Below are 14,438 nucleotides of genomic sequence, written 5' to 3' on the forward strand. Positions count from 1 at the left end.
CTAAACCCTCCCCTTGACTGAAATTGAAAACGCATGACCCTTCCCCATTTTCCTCTAGGTAACCATTCTGTACATTTCGTTCTGTCCCTTATAATCATAAGATAATACAACATGAAGAGGAACGTTACAGTGTATTGTAGTTTTTACCAATGCTTTTGTCACTAAGTGGTTTAGGCTGCAAAACAACGGAAACCCCCAGAGCAGGGCAGCAGGATTTATTGTGTCTAAAAGGTTGTATCAATATCTGGAATTTACTCCTCTTATTTACAGATTTTGATTTGATTTGATATGGGACCAGACCAGTCATCTTCAGGATTGTGAGGCCTCCTCTCAGAGAGTTATAATGAGTTATCATCAGATTGATATGGGACTAGACCAGTCATCTTCAGGATTATGAGGCCTCCTCTCAGAGAGTTGTAATGAGTTATCATCAGATTGATATGGGACCAGACCAGTCCTCTTCAGGATTGTGAGGCCTCCTCTCAGAGAGTTATAATGAGTTATCATCAGTGGGCTGAGGGTGGAGCCCTCACTAAAGAAAGACAGAGGGATGGGTCACCAAACAAGGATCTTGATGAGACCATGGACCCTGATATGAAGAGGGGTGAGTCTAATTAATCTGTAGCACTTCTCATTGTGTCTGTTTCCGTTGCAGTTATCAGGATGACAGTTTATTATATAGTAATTACTGGCATTATAAGCAAGGTATAGTAATACGTTACATTTTAGTTTTGTAGGTTTCAATTTCAACTGTATGCTGTCTCCAGTGATAAAATGGTGGAGCTCAGTTTCCCCCAATTTAACCCCTTCAGTATGCCTATGCACTGCAGTCTTTCATTTCCATTAAACTAATACTCTGTGTTTACCATATCACTATCAGAAAGTTCTCAAAAGCTAAAGCTGCAGTACGACTCTGGTGTGTTCATAGTGTCCATGTGCATAAAATAACATCTCCAACGCCCAGCTGTGAGTCCACTAGAACACTGGAGAGTGCAGGAGAACTAAGGTGCTTCTAATGATCATTTTTTGTTTATCTGATCATTTTTTCTTGATTACCTTATAATTCACAGCTGAGTCACAGCTAATAAAAATAAAAATAACATTGACATTTTGAAGAAAAATGTGAGTACCTTTTTCAAACTTTTCACAGCAATGTGAAGCGTCTACGGCTACATACTGCTAGCCATATGTCTATGAGTGACCAGAGTAAACAGTCAGTGAATTCAAGCAAAGACCCAAGTGGTGATGGAGACCAAACCAAGGAATGAAAGGTAAACCAACAACACATGCTGTTGACATAGTATGTATAACATGACACATGTTTCTGGTATGTTTGATTGAATTGTGGGACTTTCTTTTACTGCTTGCAGGATCCATCTGGAGAGACCATTGTCACCAACCCCCAGTTATCTATCCATGAAGAGTGACCAATCTATGGCTAACCCTCTTGTATTCAAGCAGGGAAACTTAACTCAAAGAAAGGAGTGAGATAATCCATTTTATTCATGGCATTTTATCCAATTTGATGTCATTAATAATTTATTTACTTTTGATCCTTGTACTAGGCTATATCTGATTATGTGCAGTGGTAAATCGCAGAGTAATCAGTCATTTTGTCACTTTCTTCTTCAAGTCTATTCTATTCCTATTCTTATTGAAGGAAAGGGTGTTGTTAGTTGTAACCACCGCTAGAGGTCCCACTCGCCTAGTTATGAGGTCACTTCTTGTGTTGTCTTGCGCTAGAAAGTTCAGACAGACAGTTTAGGCAGTTTAACTGCAAGCAAACTAACTTAGTAAATTACACATTTACAAATGTCCTAATTAAAGCCAATTTTAATATTTGTTTTAAGATTATGCCCCACAAATTAAGAGGTTAATGTTCTTGGAGTGTGTATATAACATTTTCATGTTTAAATAGATTTTTTAAAGTATGCTAGAATATAAAATTGACATATAGCCACAGATAAAACAATGAGCCAGATGTTTCACCGGATGTATAAATGTGAAGCATCTGGTTGGCGTTTCCACTCACTACCAAATATGGTGAGGAAGCCCAGTGGCCGACAGTGGGAGAAGATGGAGTGAGATGGATTTTGGACTAAGTTTTGTAGACTTTATCTTTTGACAAACTTTCTAAAAATTGCATTGTTTAGATTGATTGCAAGGGCGAATATAGTTATTGCACAAGTCCACTTCACAGAGTAGGCGTTCCCTAATGCAAATACATGCTAGAATGCGCCAATTAGATCTCGCTAGCTCGTGCTTGGCTCTACCCACCTCCTTGCTTGTTCTGCCCACTTTTTGCATCATTTACTGTACTTGCAGGGTCTATCTGGAGAGAGCAGAGTCACCAACCCCGAGTTGTCTATCAATGAAGAGTGACCAATCAATGGTTATCCCTATTATTAAGGAGGAGGCCTCTACTCAAAAAGAGAAGTGAGATTATATCTTCCTTTGATTAATCTAGTAAACAATTAATGTCAGAATATTGTAATATACTTGACAACAATTTTAAGGACATATGACAGAGACAAAGAGGGCCTAAACTTGTGATGACTATATCTACCACTCAGGTTAGCCTGTATTTGCAGAAAGGAAAGAATTAGGACTGGAAATGGAAATGCTAAAATGTTCAATAAATCTAACAAGATAATGTATTTAAAAAAAGAAACATATTTTAAGGTTTGTAATTGTGCGGTCTTCCACTTAGCATCGGGCCAGGAGAGATGGTCTGTGATGTCTGTGTGTCAAGGCGTGCTGAAGGTGGGTGTGGTGTAGGAATCATGCGCAGGACGCAGAGGCTCAGTCCAAAGGCTTTAGTGCAATATATATTATATATATACAACAGAAGCACAATAAGCCCGAAGGCAAAATGCACGACGCACACAGGCGACAAAACAAATGACGCACAAACATGTGCAAACAACCCTCTCAAAAACACTGGAGGGAAAATGTAGCTCCAAACACGAAACAGAAGCGCAATCACACACAAACACAGACACACACAACGAGAACTAAATAGAACACTAACGAGGACTAACTAGACACAGGTGTACAACATTAAGACCAAACCAAACGAACATGAAACATAGATCGGTGGCAGCTAGTACTCCGGGGACGACGACCGCCGAAGCCTGCCCGAACCAGGAGGAGGAGCAGCCTCGGCCGAAACCGTGACACTGTGAGGTCAAAGCTTTGAAGTCCTATCTGACCTGCAACCAGTCCTACTGTGGGACCCACGTTAAGAAGCACTACACAGCACTTAAACTACAGACACACCCTGGTGGAGGTGACTGGAGACCTGGAGGAGAGACTCTGTCAGGAGCACCACAGAGCTCTGGAGGTGTTCTGCAGGACAGACCAGAAGCTGATCTGCAGTCTGTGTGTAGTAACAGAACACAAAGGACATGATGTAGTCTATGATGAGATAAAACAAGCAGGAAGACAGGTGGCTACTCTGAAGATGCTCTTTAAAGAAAATATTGCATTTGATAATAATGATGTTCAGTCATACAAGCTTTTTCATTGTATGCTCTGCATAATTCTTACAAATTGTTGATTCTCACTTGTTTTCACTGCTCAAGACTTTTGATAGAGAGCAGTGTCAAAGACTAAGGCTGGCCTCAGTTGACGGTAGGTGTACAATCAAGAAATACATTACCCAAACAATGTATTTTGAGACCTTTACATTGTGTTCAACAACATACATACAATTTTTTAAGACCACTAAAAGAGGAAGATTAATTTGTTTAGATTAATCATTCTTATTCCATAATGCTTGTATGATTAGAATGTAGCTTTCTTTGAAGTGTGTTTCAGTGCAAGTAAAGTCATTTTCTCTTCCATTATTTCTTTAGAAGTGCTGCCCCCTCCTGGTGATATCCAGTTCCTGTCAGTGACAGACTCTGTGTCTCTGACCTGGGGTCCTCCTGAGGGACTGACCGGACCACAGAAGTTCAGAGTGACCTGGGGATGTGATGGAGAAGAGAGCAGCCTGAGGGTGGAATATGGGTGTAATGTTGAAATAGATGGACTCCAGCCTGGTAAAAAGTACCAGTTCAGTGTGGCTACTGAGGGAGAAGATGGCAGACAAAGCAGATGGGTCTCAGCATCTTTATTCACAAGTACAGTAACTTGAGTTTGTCTTTGGTTATTTGCTTCTAGGGATGTTGTTTTTTCATGTGATGTCCAAACAAGACATTAACAATAGGCCTGTCCTAGATTTCCTTTTCTCAAACAAATTCTATTTCTTCCTAGTTGTCCCAGCACCCAGGGACTTACACATCAAACATTCAACAGCGACCTCCTTCACTGTCAGTTGGTCCAAGGCTGAAGGAATGGAGAAAGTCCCACAGAGCTTCCTCATATCCTACTGCCGTCCAGGAACAGAGCCCTGTGCAGCCAGTACTGAGGACTCTTACAGAACTCTCTCTGGCATGATACCTTGTACTCATTACACCATCAGTGTCTCTACTGTGCTGAAGAATGGAAAACAGAGCAAACCTCTCTCTACAACCATCTGTACAAGTAAGGCCTCATACCAACTCATGTTACTTCTGGGGACGAAAGTGGCCAAATCTGAACTACTATAGAAATAATAATTTTTGTGAAGAAAAATGGTGTGCTTGTTTCAGCTGTCCAAAATTATTTTTATGGTTGTCTTAGTCCACAAAGTTTAGAATTGTAATTGTTAGAGCCTTGTGTTGGAAAATGTAGACTAGTGTAGTAGTAGTTGTGAGTAGTTACTAAGTAGTTGTGGGATCCTTTATTGCAGGGATGGGCAAATGGCGGTCCGCGGGCCAGGGCCTTTTGTTGGCCTGCGGACCAATGAAAATGTTTAAATTCAGTCGGGGTCTCAACTTACTGTTGACAGTTAGAATAATAGAATACACAAAGTGCCATTTCGAAATGTGGTTGTGCATCAGAAGTCACACAATTAGCCCATGTCACCCCAAAGATTGTTGATTGGTAAGTTTGTCTAGCGGCCGGCTATCTAAATTTGTAGACCGGGGTGGGGCCCATCGATCATCAGTAATCATATTAAAAACTGCGAACATTTGCCTCCACCCTATTGGCAAAATGAGTAGAAATGCATGAAATGAGTTACAAAATTGCTAAATCTTCTCTCCGCCCCATGACGAAATGTGTAGAACTTCAGCAAACTTGCTTTAAAACTGAAACATTTTCTCAACGCCCCATGGCAAAATGTGCAGAATAGCAGGAAATTTACTTTAAAACTAAAATGTCCTCTTTGCTGTCATGAGGGGGGCTGCTAAAATGTTCTGCTTGCAAGGTGGGGGTGGGTGGGGGGGGGGGGGGGGGGGGTGTAAGGATGTGAGTGCGCAGACCCACGAGCCACTGCAGCCCCTCATGATGAGTTCAGTTTTTTTGTGGCCCCCACCCCCCTGAAAGTTGCCCATCCCTGCTTTAGTGGAATAGTAACAGCAGAATGGAAGACATCGCTCAGTTGGGTCCCGTATAGCTCAGTTTGTAGACCATGGGTTGTGGGTTGGGGACCAGTACGATAAAAAAAAAGGTATGCACTCACTACTGTAAGTCGCTCTGTATAAGAGTGTCTGCTAAATGACTAAAATGCAACAAAAAAATTGACAAGTGATCAGCTACTATTAACTATATTAAACCATTTCCCTAGTTATCCCTTCCCCGGTAGGGCTGAATGTGGACTCAGTGGAAACCACATCAGCTGCTGTTAGCTGGAGCCAGCCACCAGGATTGGACCAAACCCAACATCATTACCGGATCTCCTACCACTGTCCAGGGACAGAACCACACATCACTACCATATCTTCACACAGTATCACTCTCTCTGACCTGCTACTGAATATTCAGTCACTGTCTACACTGTGCTGGAAAATCAGGAGCAAAGTCAACCTATCGCAAACATCTTTCACCACAAGTAAGTATTTTGAAAACATAACTCTTCTTTCATTTTCATTTCAAGCAGCTCTTTCTGCTACAGTGGGGAAAAAAAGTATTTAGTCAGTCACCAATTGTGCAAGTTCTCCCACTTAAAAAGATGAGAGAGGCCTGTAATTTTCATCATAGGTACACGTCAACTATGACAGACAAAATGAGAAAAAAAAATCAAGAAAATCACATTGTAGGATTTTTAACGAATTTATTTGCAAATTATGGGGGAAAATAAGTAATTGGTCAATAACAAAAGTTTCTCAATACTTTGTTATATACCCTTTGTTGGCAATGACACAGGTCAAACGATTTCTGTAAGTCTTCACAAGGTTTTCACACACTGTTGCTGGTATTTGGGCCCATTCCTCCATGCAGATCTCCTCTAGAGCAGTGATGTTTTGGGGATGTCGCTGGGCAACACGGACTTTCAACTCCCTCCAAAGATTTTCTATGGGGTTGAGATCTGGAGACTGGCTAGGCCACTCCAGGACCTTGAAATGCTTCTTACGAAGCCACTCCTTCGTTGCCCGGGCGGTGTGTTTGGGATCATTGTCATGCTGAAAGACCCAGCCACGTTTCATCTTCAATGCCCTTGCTGATGGAAGGAGGTTTTCACTCAAAATCTCACGATATATGGCCCCATTCATTCTTTCCTTTACACGGATCAGTCGTCCTGGTCCCTTTGCAGAAAAACAGCCCCAAAGCATGATGTTTCCACTCCCATGCTTCACAGTAGGTATGGTGTTCTTTGGATGCAACTCAGCATTCTTTGTCCTCCAAACACGACGAGTTCAGTTTTTACCAAAAAGTTCTATTTTGGTTACATCTGACCATATGACATTCTCCCAATCCTCTTCTGGATCATCCAAATGCACTCTAGCAAACTTCAGACGGGCCTGGACATGTACTGGCTTAAGCAGGGGGACACGTCTGGCACTGCAGGATTTGAGTCCCTGGCGGCGTAGTGTGTTAATGATGGTTTGCTTTGTTACTTTGGTCCCAGCTCTCTGCAGGTCATTCACTAGGTCCCCCCGTGTGGTTCTGGGATTTTTGCTCACCGTTCTTGTGATCATTTTGACCCCACGGGGTGAGATCTTGCGTGGAGCCCCAGATCGAGGGAGATTATCAGTGGTCTTGTTTGTCTTCCATTTCCTAATAATTGCTCTCACAGTTGATTTCTTCAAACCAAGCTGCTTACCTATTGCAGATTCAGTCTTCCCAGCCTGGTGCAGGTCTACAATTTTGTTTCTGGTGTCCTTTGACAGCTCTTTGGTCTTGGCCATAGTGGAGTTTGGAGTGTGACTGTTTGAGGTTGTGGACAGGTGTCTTTTATACTGATAACAAGTTCAAACAGGTGCCATTAATACAGGTAACGAGTGGAGGACAGAGGAGCCTCTTAAATAAGAAGTTACAGGTCTGTGAGAGCCAGAAATCTTGCTTGTTTGTAGGTGACCAAATACTTATTTTCCACCATAATTTGCAAATAAATTCATTAAAAATCCTACAATGTGATTTTCTGGATATTTTTTTCTCAATTTGTCTGTCATAGTTGACGTGTACCTATGATGAAAATGACAGGCCTCTCTCATCTTTTTAAGTGGGAGAACTTGCACAATTGGTGGCTGACTAAATACTTTTTTCCCCACTGTACATGTTCTGTATATTCAAATGCATTCCCAAAACATTCCATTTCCATTTCAAATATCTTAGAAATCCCAGCACCTGACATGCTGACAATGGCCGTAGGCCAGATGCAAACTACAACCCTCACCGTAAGATGGAGCAAGGCTCACGGAATGGACCGAACCCCACATGGCTTCCATACATCATACTGCAGCCCAGGAACAGATTCTGCAGCCCAGGGAATACGTACTGAAGACTGCCATTCAACACTCTCTGACCTACGACCTGGAACACTGTCAGTGTCTCAACTGTACTGAACAATGGGGAACACAGTGAACCTGTCTCTGCAACCATCTGTACAGGTAAGACACCTATTGCATCCAGCTGCACCTCGTCTGTGTACCAGTAACTAGAACTCACAATTTTGTAACGTTACCAAGCTGTGATGAAGGACAGGAGATAGTGAAGGTTTTTATTTTATTTCATATTTACCAATCCGACTGTTCATAATTTTCTTCCCAAGCAATTGCAAAGACATGCTTAGCCCTGGTGTTAATCTACTGTAATATATATTTGTAATCACATTGTAACACTGACAACAAAACATTTTGTAATGTCGTTCTCCCAGCTCCAGACCAGCTGACTATTGACTGGGTAAGCATCACATCAGCTGCTGTTAGCTGGAGCCAGCCACCAGGACTGGACCAAACCCAACATCATTACCAGATCTCCTACCACTGTCCAGGGACAGAACCACACATTACTACCACATCTTCACACAGCATCACTCTCTCTGACCTGCAATGTGGCACTCAGTACTCTGTCACTGTCGTCTCTGTGCTGGAAAATGGAAAGGAAAGTGAACAGGTGTTAACAACCTTTAAAACAAGTATGTTCTAAGTTAAGGCTTGTTCTTGAGTAGCGCTTTGCAACCAAAAAAAACACTTTAAAATTACAAATAATTACATCATACATTATTTAAACTATACCGCAGAACTTAGTTTATTATGCGTTGTTTAAAGTACTTAGGTCAAGCTAATTGGCTGGTCCCAGTAGTGACCCACTACATTGGTAGTTGTTTTTGAATACCCCCAAGACATGCTCACCTCCCCTGTTATTGGTAATGTTGAGAGATTAGCATGTCTTGGGGGTATGATCTTCGACCCTCATTAACTTTCTCACTCATCATTATTCACGATTCATTCAGGATGATCCGTAAACATGGTAGCATCCACATTATTAAAATCATTAATGTTTTTGTTTTTAATAATCCAATCCAACTCTGTTTTGTGTTATTTCTGTTGTTACACAGACCCTGCTCCTCCAGGCAATCTTGTTATATCCTACTATAGTGCGACCTCTGCCAAACTGATCTGGGATAGTCCTGATGGCATGAAGCACATCCAGCACCACTTCAGGGTGACTTGGTGTGACAATGCCAGTCCAAGGGAGTCCTTCACTACCAAAGAGCTCTGTGGAGATGTTACTGGTCTGACACCAGGGACGGAGTACACCATTACTGTATTCACCATTGATGAGAGAAATAAGGAGAGTGACCCAATCTGTACTACCCTACATACAAGTAAGTAATCAATTGCAGCTTCAAGATTAAATAAACTAGAATATTTTAGAAAACTGAAACATTTCCCTTTGTTATTGCAGAGCTCACTCTGAAACTTTCTATGCAGAAGTTGGGACTGACACAGGATTTTGAGGAGAAACTGTCGTTGAATGCCGTGCTTGCAATCGATAGCCTAACGTTAGGAAAGAACCATCCTCTAACTCCTCAATCTCTACCATGGTGTTTTCTGAAAGAACTGATGAGGATGAACGTGTCAGCAAGGGAGGTAAAGTACATCACCACTGATAAGGAGGATCATATGAAGGTTAACCCTCTAGACCTTATCACAGCCCTGTTTCTTAATTCAGATGGTTTCCTCCAGCAGGAGATTGCCCTTAAAATGTCCATGTGTCAGTTTGCTGTTCCTCTCCTGCTGCCCAACTGTGACACAGAACAAAGCACTTTGATGCTGTGGGCCTTGAGGGACATAGTGAAGAAGTTCAGTCCCTCTTCACAAGCAGACTCAAAGTCCTTCATGGAGGAGAGAATTGTGGATTCTGATATTCATATGGTGTCCTTTGTTAGGCTAGGAGAGAGTAGCTTGTCTACGTCTCAGATTTTGAATAAGTTGCTCAATAACCCTCAACAGTACCATGACACATTTGTTCATCATAATATGGAATGTGGTGATGTTCCTCGGCAAATCTCAGATGGTCTGGTTGAAATCAGCTGGTACTTTCCATGTGGGAACAGAAACATAGACATGTTCACTAAGCCTGTGGCTGTTGCTAATCTCAGAGGAGACATCAGGTCCTTTGAAAAACAGTTCTCCTTTCTGTGTCAAACATCCGCTGCAGTTTACATTTTCAGTGATGAATTAGAGGCAGATTCTGAGATTTTGGAAGGCAGAATCGCAAAAGCAGAGTTATTTCTGGTTGTCAACTCTCCAAGAAAAACATTCACAGAAGACACATTGAGAAAATTCAACACAGAATTCAGTATCAAGCCAACAAATGTGATTGTTAAGGAAAATAAAAATGATGTAGAATTTGTGAAAACCTTGCAGTCATCTGTCGGTGACATCACCGAAACAAGTCCTAAGAGATTGACAATTGAAAACATGGCTGACGTAGCTCGTCAGAGTGGGATTCTGGTTGATGAAGACGTCGATGAGTGTCAGAATGCCAGGAAGATAGCAGATGAAATCACCAGCAACATGAAAGACACAGTACAATTCAAAGACAAGCAACTACCCTTACAAGGGAAAGTCTGGAAAGATCTTTCCCAGTTGGAGAAAGAGAGATGTAGACTGAGAAAAGCAAGGGGTCAAGAAATTGAACACTACAAGAGCTCTCTGAAGAGAAAGGAGAAAGAACTGAGAGAGAAACAACAAATATTTGATACTAAAGAAGAAATGTCAAAGTTCATAACTGGCATGTCAAGTTCAAAAGCGAAGCGATCCTATTTCCTCAAATGGATGCGGATTAATTTGGACAATCTGTCACGGCAGAACTTGTCTGGTTTACGTGAGCGTTACAAAAAACTGGGCCAAAATCATCCAGAGCAAAAACACACAGCAAATTTGGATAGGCAAATATATGACTGTTCCTTGGGACTTGAACACATCCTTCGTGAGATGGGCCAGCTGTATGAATCATCATGCTTCCTCCCTGAAAGTAGCCTACAATGGAAAAAGATGGAGCACCTCCCTGGATTGTGTGCTTAGATGCTGTTGGATGGCTTTCCCATTGAGCTTGTGGACGGTGATACATCAAATATCCCTCTGAAATGGATATCAGCTGTTCTGACTCAGCTTCATACTCTAGTTCATTCCAACAGCAAGATCCGGGTGGTCTCAGTTTTAGGGGTCCAAGGCACTGGGAAGTCCACTCTCCTTAACACCATGTTTGGGGTCCAGTTTGCTGTCAGCAGTGGAAGATGCACCAGAGGGGCCTTCATGCTACTGATTAAAGTCAACAAAGAACTCAAGGAGGAGCTGAAATGTGACTTCATCATGATCATTGACACAGAGGGGTTGAAATCACTAGAGCTGGCTCAACTAGATGATAGCCATGAACATGACAATGAACTGGCCACACTGGTGATAGGACTCAGTGATGTTACGATTATCAATATTGCCATGGAGAATGCCACAGAGATGAAAGACATTCTGCAGATTGTTGTTCATGCCTTCCTCAGGATGAAGGGAGTGGGGAAGAAGCCGATATGCCATTTTGTGCACCAGAATGTGCCGGACATGTCTGCTTATGACAACAATATGAGGGACAGGAAGAAGTTGTTGGAACAGTTGAATGAAATTTCCCTGGCAGCAGCCAGAATGGAGAAGAAGGAGAATATCACCAAGTTCACTGACGTGATGGACTATGATCCAGACACAAGCAACTGCTACATCCCAGGACTCTGGCATGGGACTCCCCCTATGGCTCCAGTCAATGCTGGCTACAGTGAGGCTGTGTATGATTTCAAAAAGAGCTTGATGCAAGATTTAAGACAATGTCAGAGTAATGATGACATGACACATTTCCTGAAGTGGACACAAAGCTTGTGGGAGTCTGTGAAATATGAGAAATTCATCTTCAGTTTCAGAAACAGCTTGGTTGCAGATGCATACTCCAGATTATGCTCGGAGTACAATGGTTGGGAATGGGCCTTCCAGAGGGAGATGTATACATGGATGGTGGGTGCTGAAACTAAAATGTCAAATTTCTGCATAACAGATCAAAATCACCAAATGAGCATAAGAGATGTGCTGACGAACCAGATGACGGAAGCATCAAAGAAGCTGGCATTAGAAGAAAAAGAAATTCAACACAATGTTGTGAAATACTTTGAAAGGCAAGATGGCCATGTCAATCTGGTGGAAAATTACAGGGAAGGCTTTGTGGCCAGTGCCAAAACACTGAGACGAGAGACAGAAAACACAGTGAGTAAAACTCTACATTATGCTGTTGAGATCAAAGAGGGAATGGCCAAACTGGATGAAATCAAGAGTTCACAGGCAAATACACTAGAAAAGAAGGTGCTGGCTTTGCTACAGAACTGTAGACAGAAAAAAACAGATTTATCAGATCAGGCCCTCAGAGAAGAGTTTGAAAGCATGTGGAAGAAAACTCTATCTGAGATCACATTCAGAGGACTCCCAAGAAGAGATGTGGCTCAGGATGCCTTCCTGAAGTTACAAGATCATTTATCTGCTAGGCCGGGCTATGTCAATAGTATGTTGGTTAAAAACAATTTGGTGGATTGTGGTAGAAACCCCTTTGTTGTGGAGTCAGGGGATTGGTGGGGTATGGCTAAAGGTTTAATAAAGCACTGGGTTCCAGACCATCAAAGGACAAAAATGCAACAGTTTTGTGATGACATCATAACACAGTGTCAGGACTTTGTAACCCAGAAGGTGGAAAACAAAACAGATTACCATGATACTTACATCAAAGAGCTGCTGAACAAGATTGATGAAACATTGCAACAACACGTGAATGTTAAAGTCAGTGAGGAATGTGAGGTTTCTCTGAAGCTACACATCTGTGGCAGAGCAGCCAGAGAGTTCCAGAAGATGCATGATGATTTCATTGAAGTCAATGACCCAAGGAAGTGTCTAGAGCTGTCCAAGTACATCTACCAAGCTGACTTCATACTTTTGTTCCCTGACCGAGACCAGTGCCAAAAGAAAGCTGAGGATTTCACAAAGCTGTGTATACAGCCAGCTGTAAAGGAATATGTGACCAAATTTCTTGGTCCTGATGTGGTTGATTACATGAAGACAGGTAAAGGATCAGAGGATTACAGCACACGGATGCATTTCCAGTTCTCCATTTTGAAACAACTCCTGACAGATGGAAAATATGAGAAATATAAAGGGTACATACGCAATTATGAAAGCTTTGTGAAGGACTGGCTGTTTGACCAGATTGTCCAACAACTCTCAAAGGAAAGCAGACGAGAGAAATTGGAGAAGAAACATCTTCGAGAGATAGTCAAGATAATCACTGAAGCAATTTCAAACCTCAGATATACAACTCACACTGTAACTGACATGAAGACGTTCATTCAGAACATATGCCGTGCCCTTAGAGAGAAGCTTGTCTTTCCAAAGGATGCTCTGAATTCCATCATGACTCTGAGCTACTCTGCTAACATAGCACAGTTTGCTGACTACCTCACCATTTCTGTGGGAGAAATGGAACAGTCACTGGCAGCTGAGTACGACAAGGGAGGAGACATCAAAGAGAGACTCAGATCTCTGCCATTCAAGCCTCAGGACAAGATGTTCACTACTCTTTTTGGCTGTGGGAAAATATGTCCTTTCTGTTGCCCACCCTGTGAATCAGGGGGGAAGCAGCACGACAAACACTTTTCCTCCATTCACCGTTCAGAAGGTATCCGTGGTTGGAGGAGTACGTTTTCACAGAAATTAATGATTGACATATGTTCATCTCTTGTGGTTAGCAGCCAAAGCTTCTTTGTGCAGGAGACAGCTGCAGGACGGCAATATCACCCCTATAAGGACTACCAGACATATTACCCTGACTGGAACATAGATGGAGATAGCAGCATGGAGGCTGCAGACTACTGGAAGTATGTGATGGCTACATTCAATGAGACAATTGCTAAAGAGGATGGTGCATTTCCTGCTGATATCCCAGAGGACTGGAAGACATTAACACCTGATGATGCATTGAAGAGCTTAAAAATGTCATTCAACATGAGATAAAGTGAAAGACTACAACATCACTCTTCTTGACAAACATAAAATTGGCCAATTAAAAATGTCAGACATGACAACCATAAATAACTCACCTACAGTATGAATATGACGACATAACATAATCAAAAAGTCAAAAGCCAAGCTAGTCACTTCTACAAATAACTTTTTTAATTAATTGCAAATACCTCAATTCCAAAATGATTTCCCCTTGACCAAATAACCAAAACCCATCAGGGAAAAATGTGACGTTTGATGCTCAGGCACTTTTACCTTTGACATGCCTTGATTGGTTTGTTAACCCTTTCTTTGTGTTCTGCGACCCGGAAACAGTGTTTGAAATCACTAAAATTATATTTTACATAATTTTTCCAACATGACCCTTCATCTACTTTCCTAACTTGTAAACACCTAATAAAAAATACATTAAGAAAATTAGACTCAGTACTGGAATAGTGACATCCATGATGTTCTGGGTCAATTTGACCCCCGCAATTTGACCTTGACCTTGGTCTATATAACTTTTGATCGTTTCTTCCTAGAAACAAGCTGCTTTCTGCACAGGAATGGTATCCCTATGATTCTGAGAGGCTGAGC

The 14,438-nt window shown here is 41.9% G+C and overlaps 2 protein-coding genes across 2 annotated transcripts in view; both read left to right on the top strand.

The window, feature by feature from the left end:
- Nucleotides 1–495: 495 nt before the first annotated feature.
- LOC311116980 (interferon-induced very large GTPase 1-like) lies at nucleotides 496–13,850 on the top strand (the record flags this gene model as incomplete). Its single annotated transcript, XM_084191984.1, is given in 9 exon segments — nucleotides 496–604; nucleotides 2,711–2,763; nucleotides 3,223–3,272; nucleotides 3,274–3,448; nucleotides 3,585–3,633; nucleotides 3,858–4,124; nucleotides 8,183–8,443; nucleotides 9,217–10,838; nucleotides 10,842–13,850. Coding segments are annotated over 9 exon segments (5,595 nt in total).
- Nucleotides 3,384–14,438, top strand: part of LOC311116985 (interferon-induced very large GTPase 1-like) — a 60,407-nt gene continuing 49,352 nt past the window's right edge. Inside the window, 1 exon segment of the mRNA XM_084191988.1 lies at nucleotides 3,384–3,448. The gene's annotated coding sequence lies outside the window, so the exon portion shown is untranslated.

The sequence above is a fragment of the Coregonus lavaretus genome (genome assembly GCF_964263955.1).
Source record: "Coregonus lavaretus genome assembly, contig: HAP1_SCAFFOLD_464, whole genome shotgun sequence".
Classification (NCBI taxonomy): Eukaryota; Metazoa; Chordata; class Actinopteri; order Salmoniformes; family Salmonidae; genus Coregonus; species Coregonus lavaretus.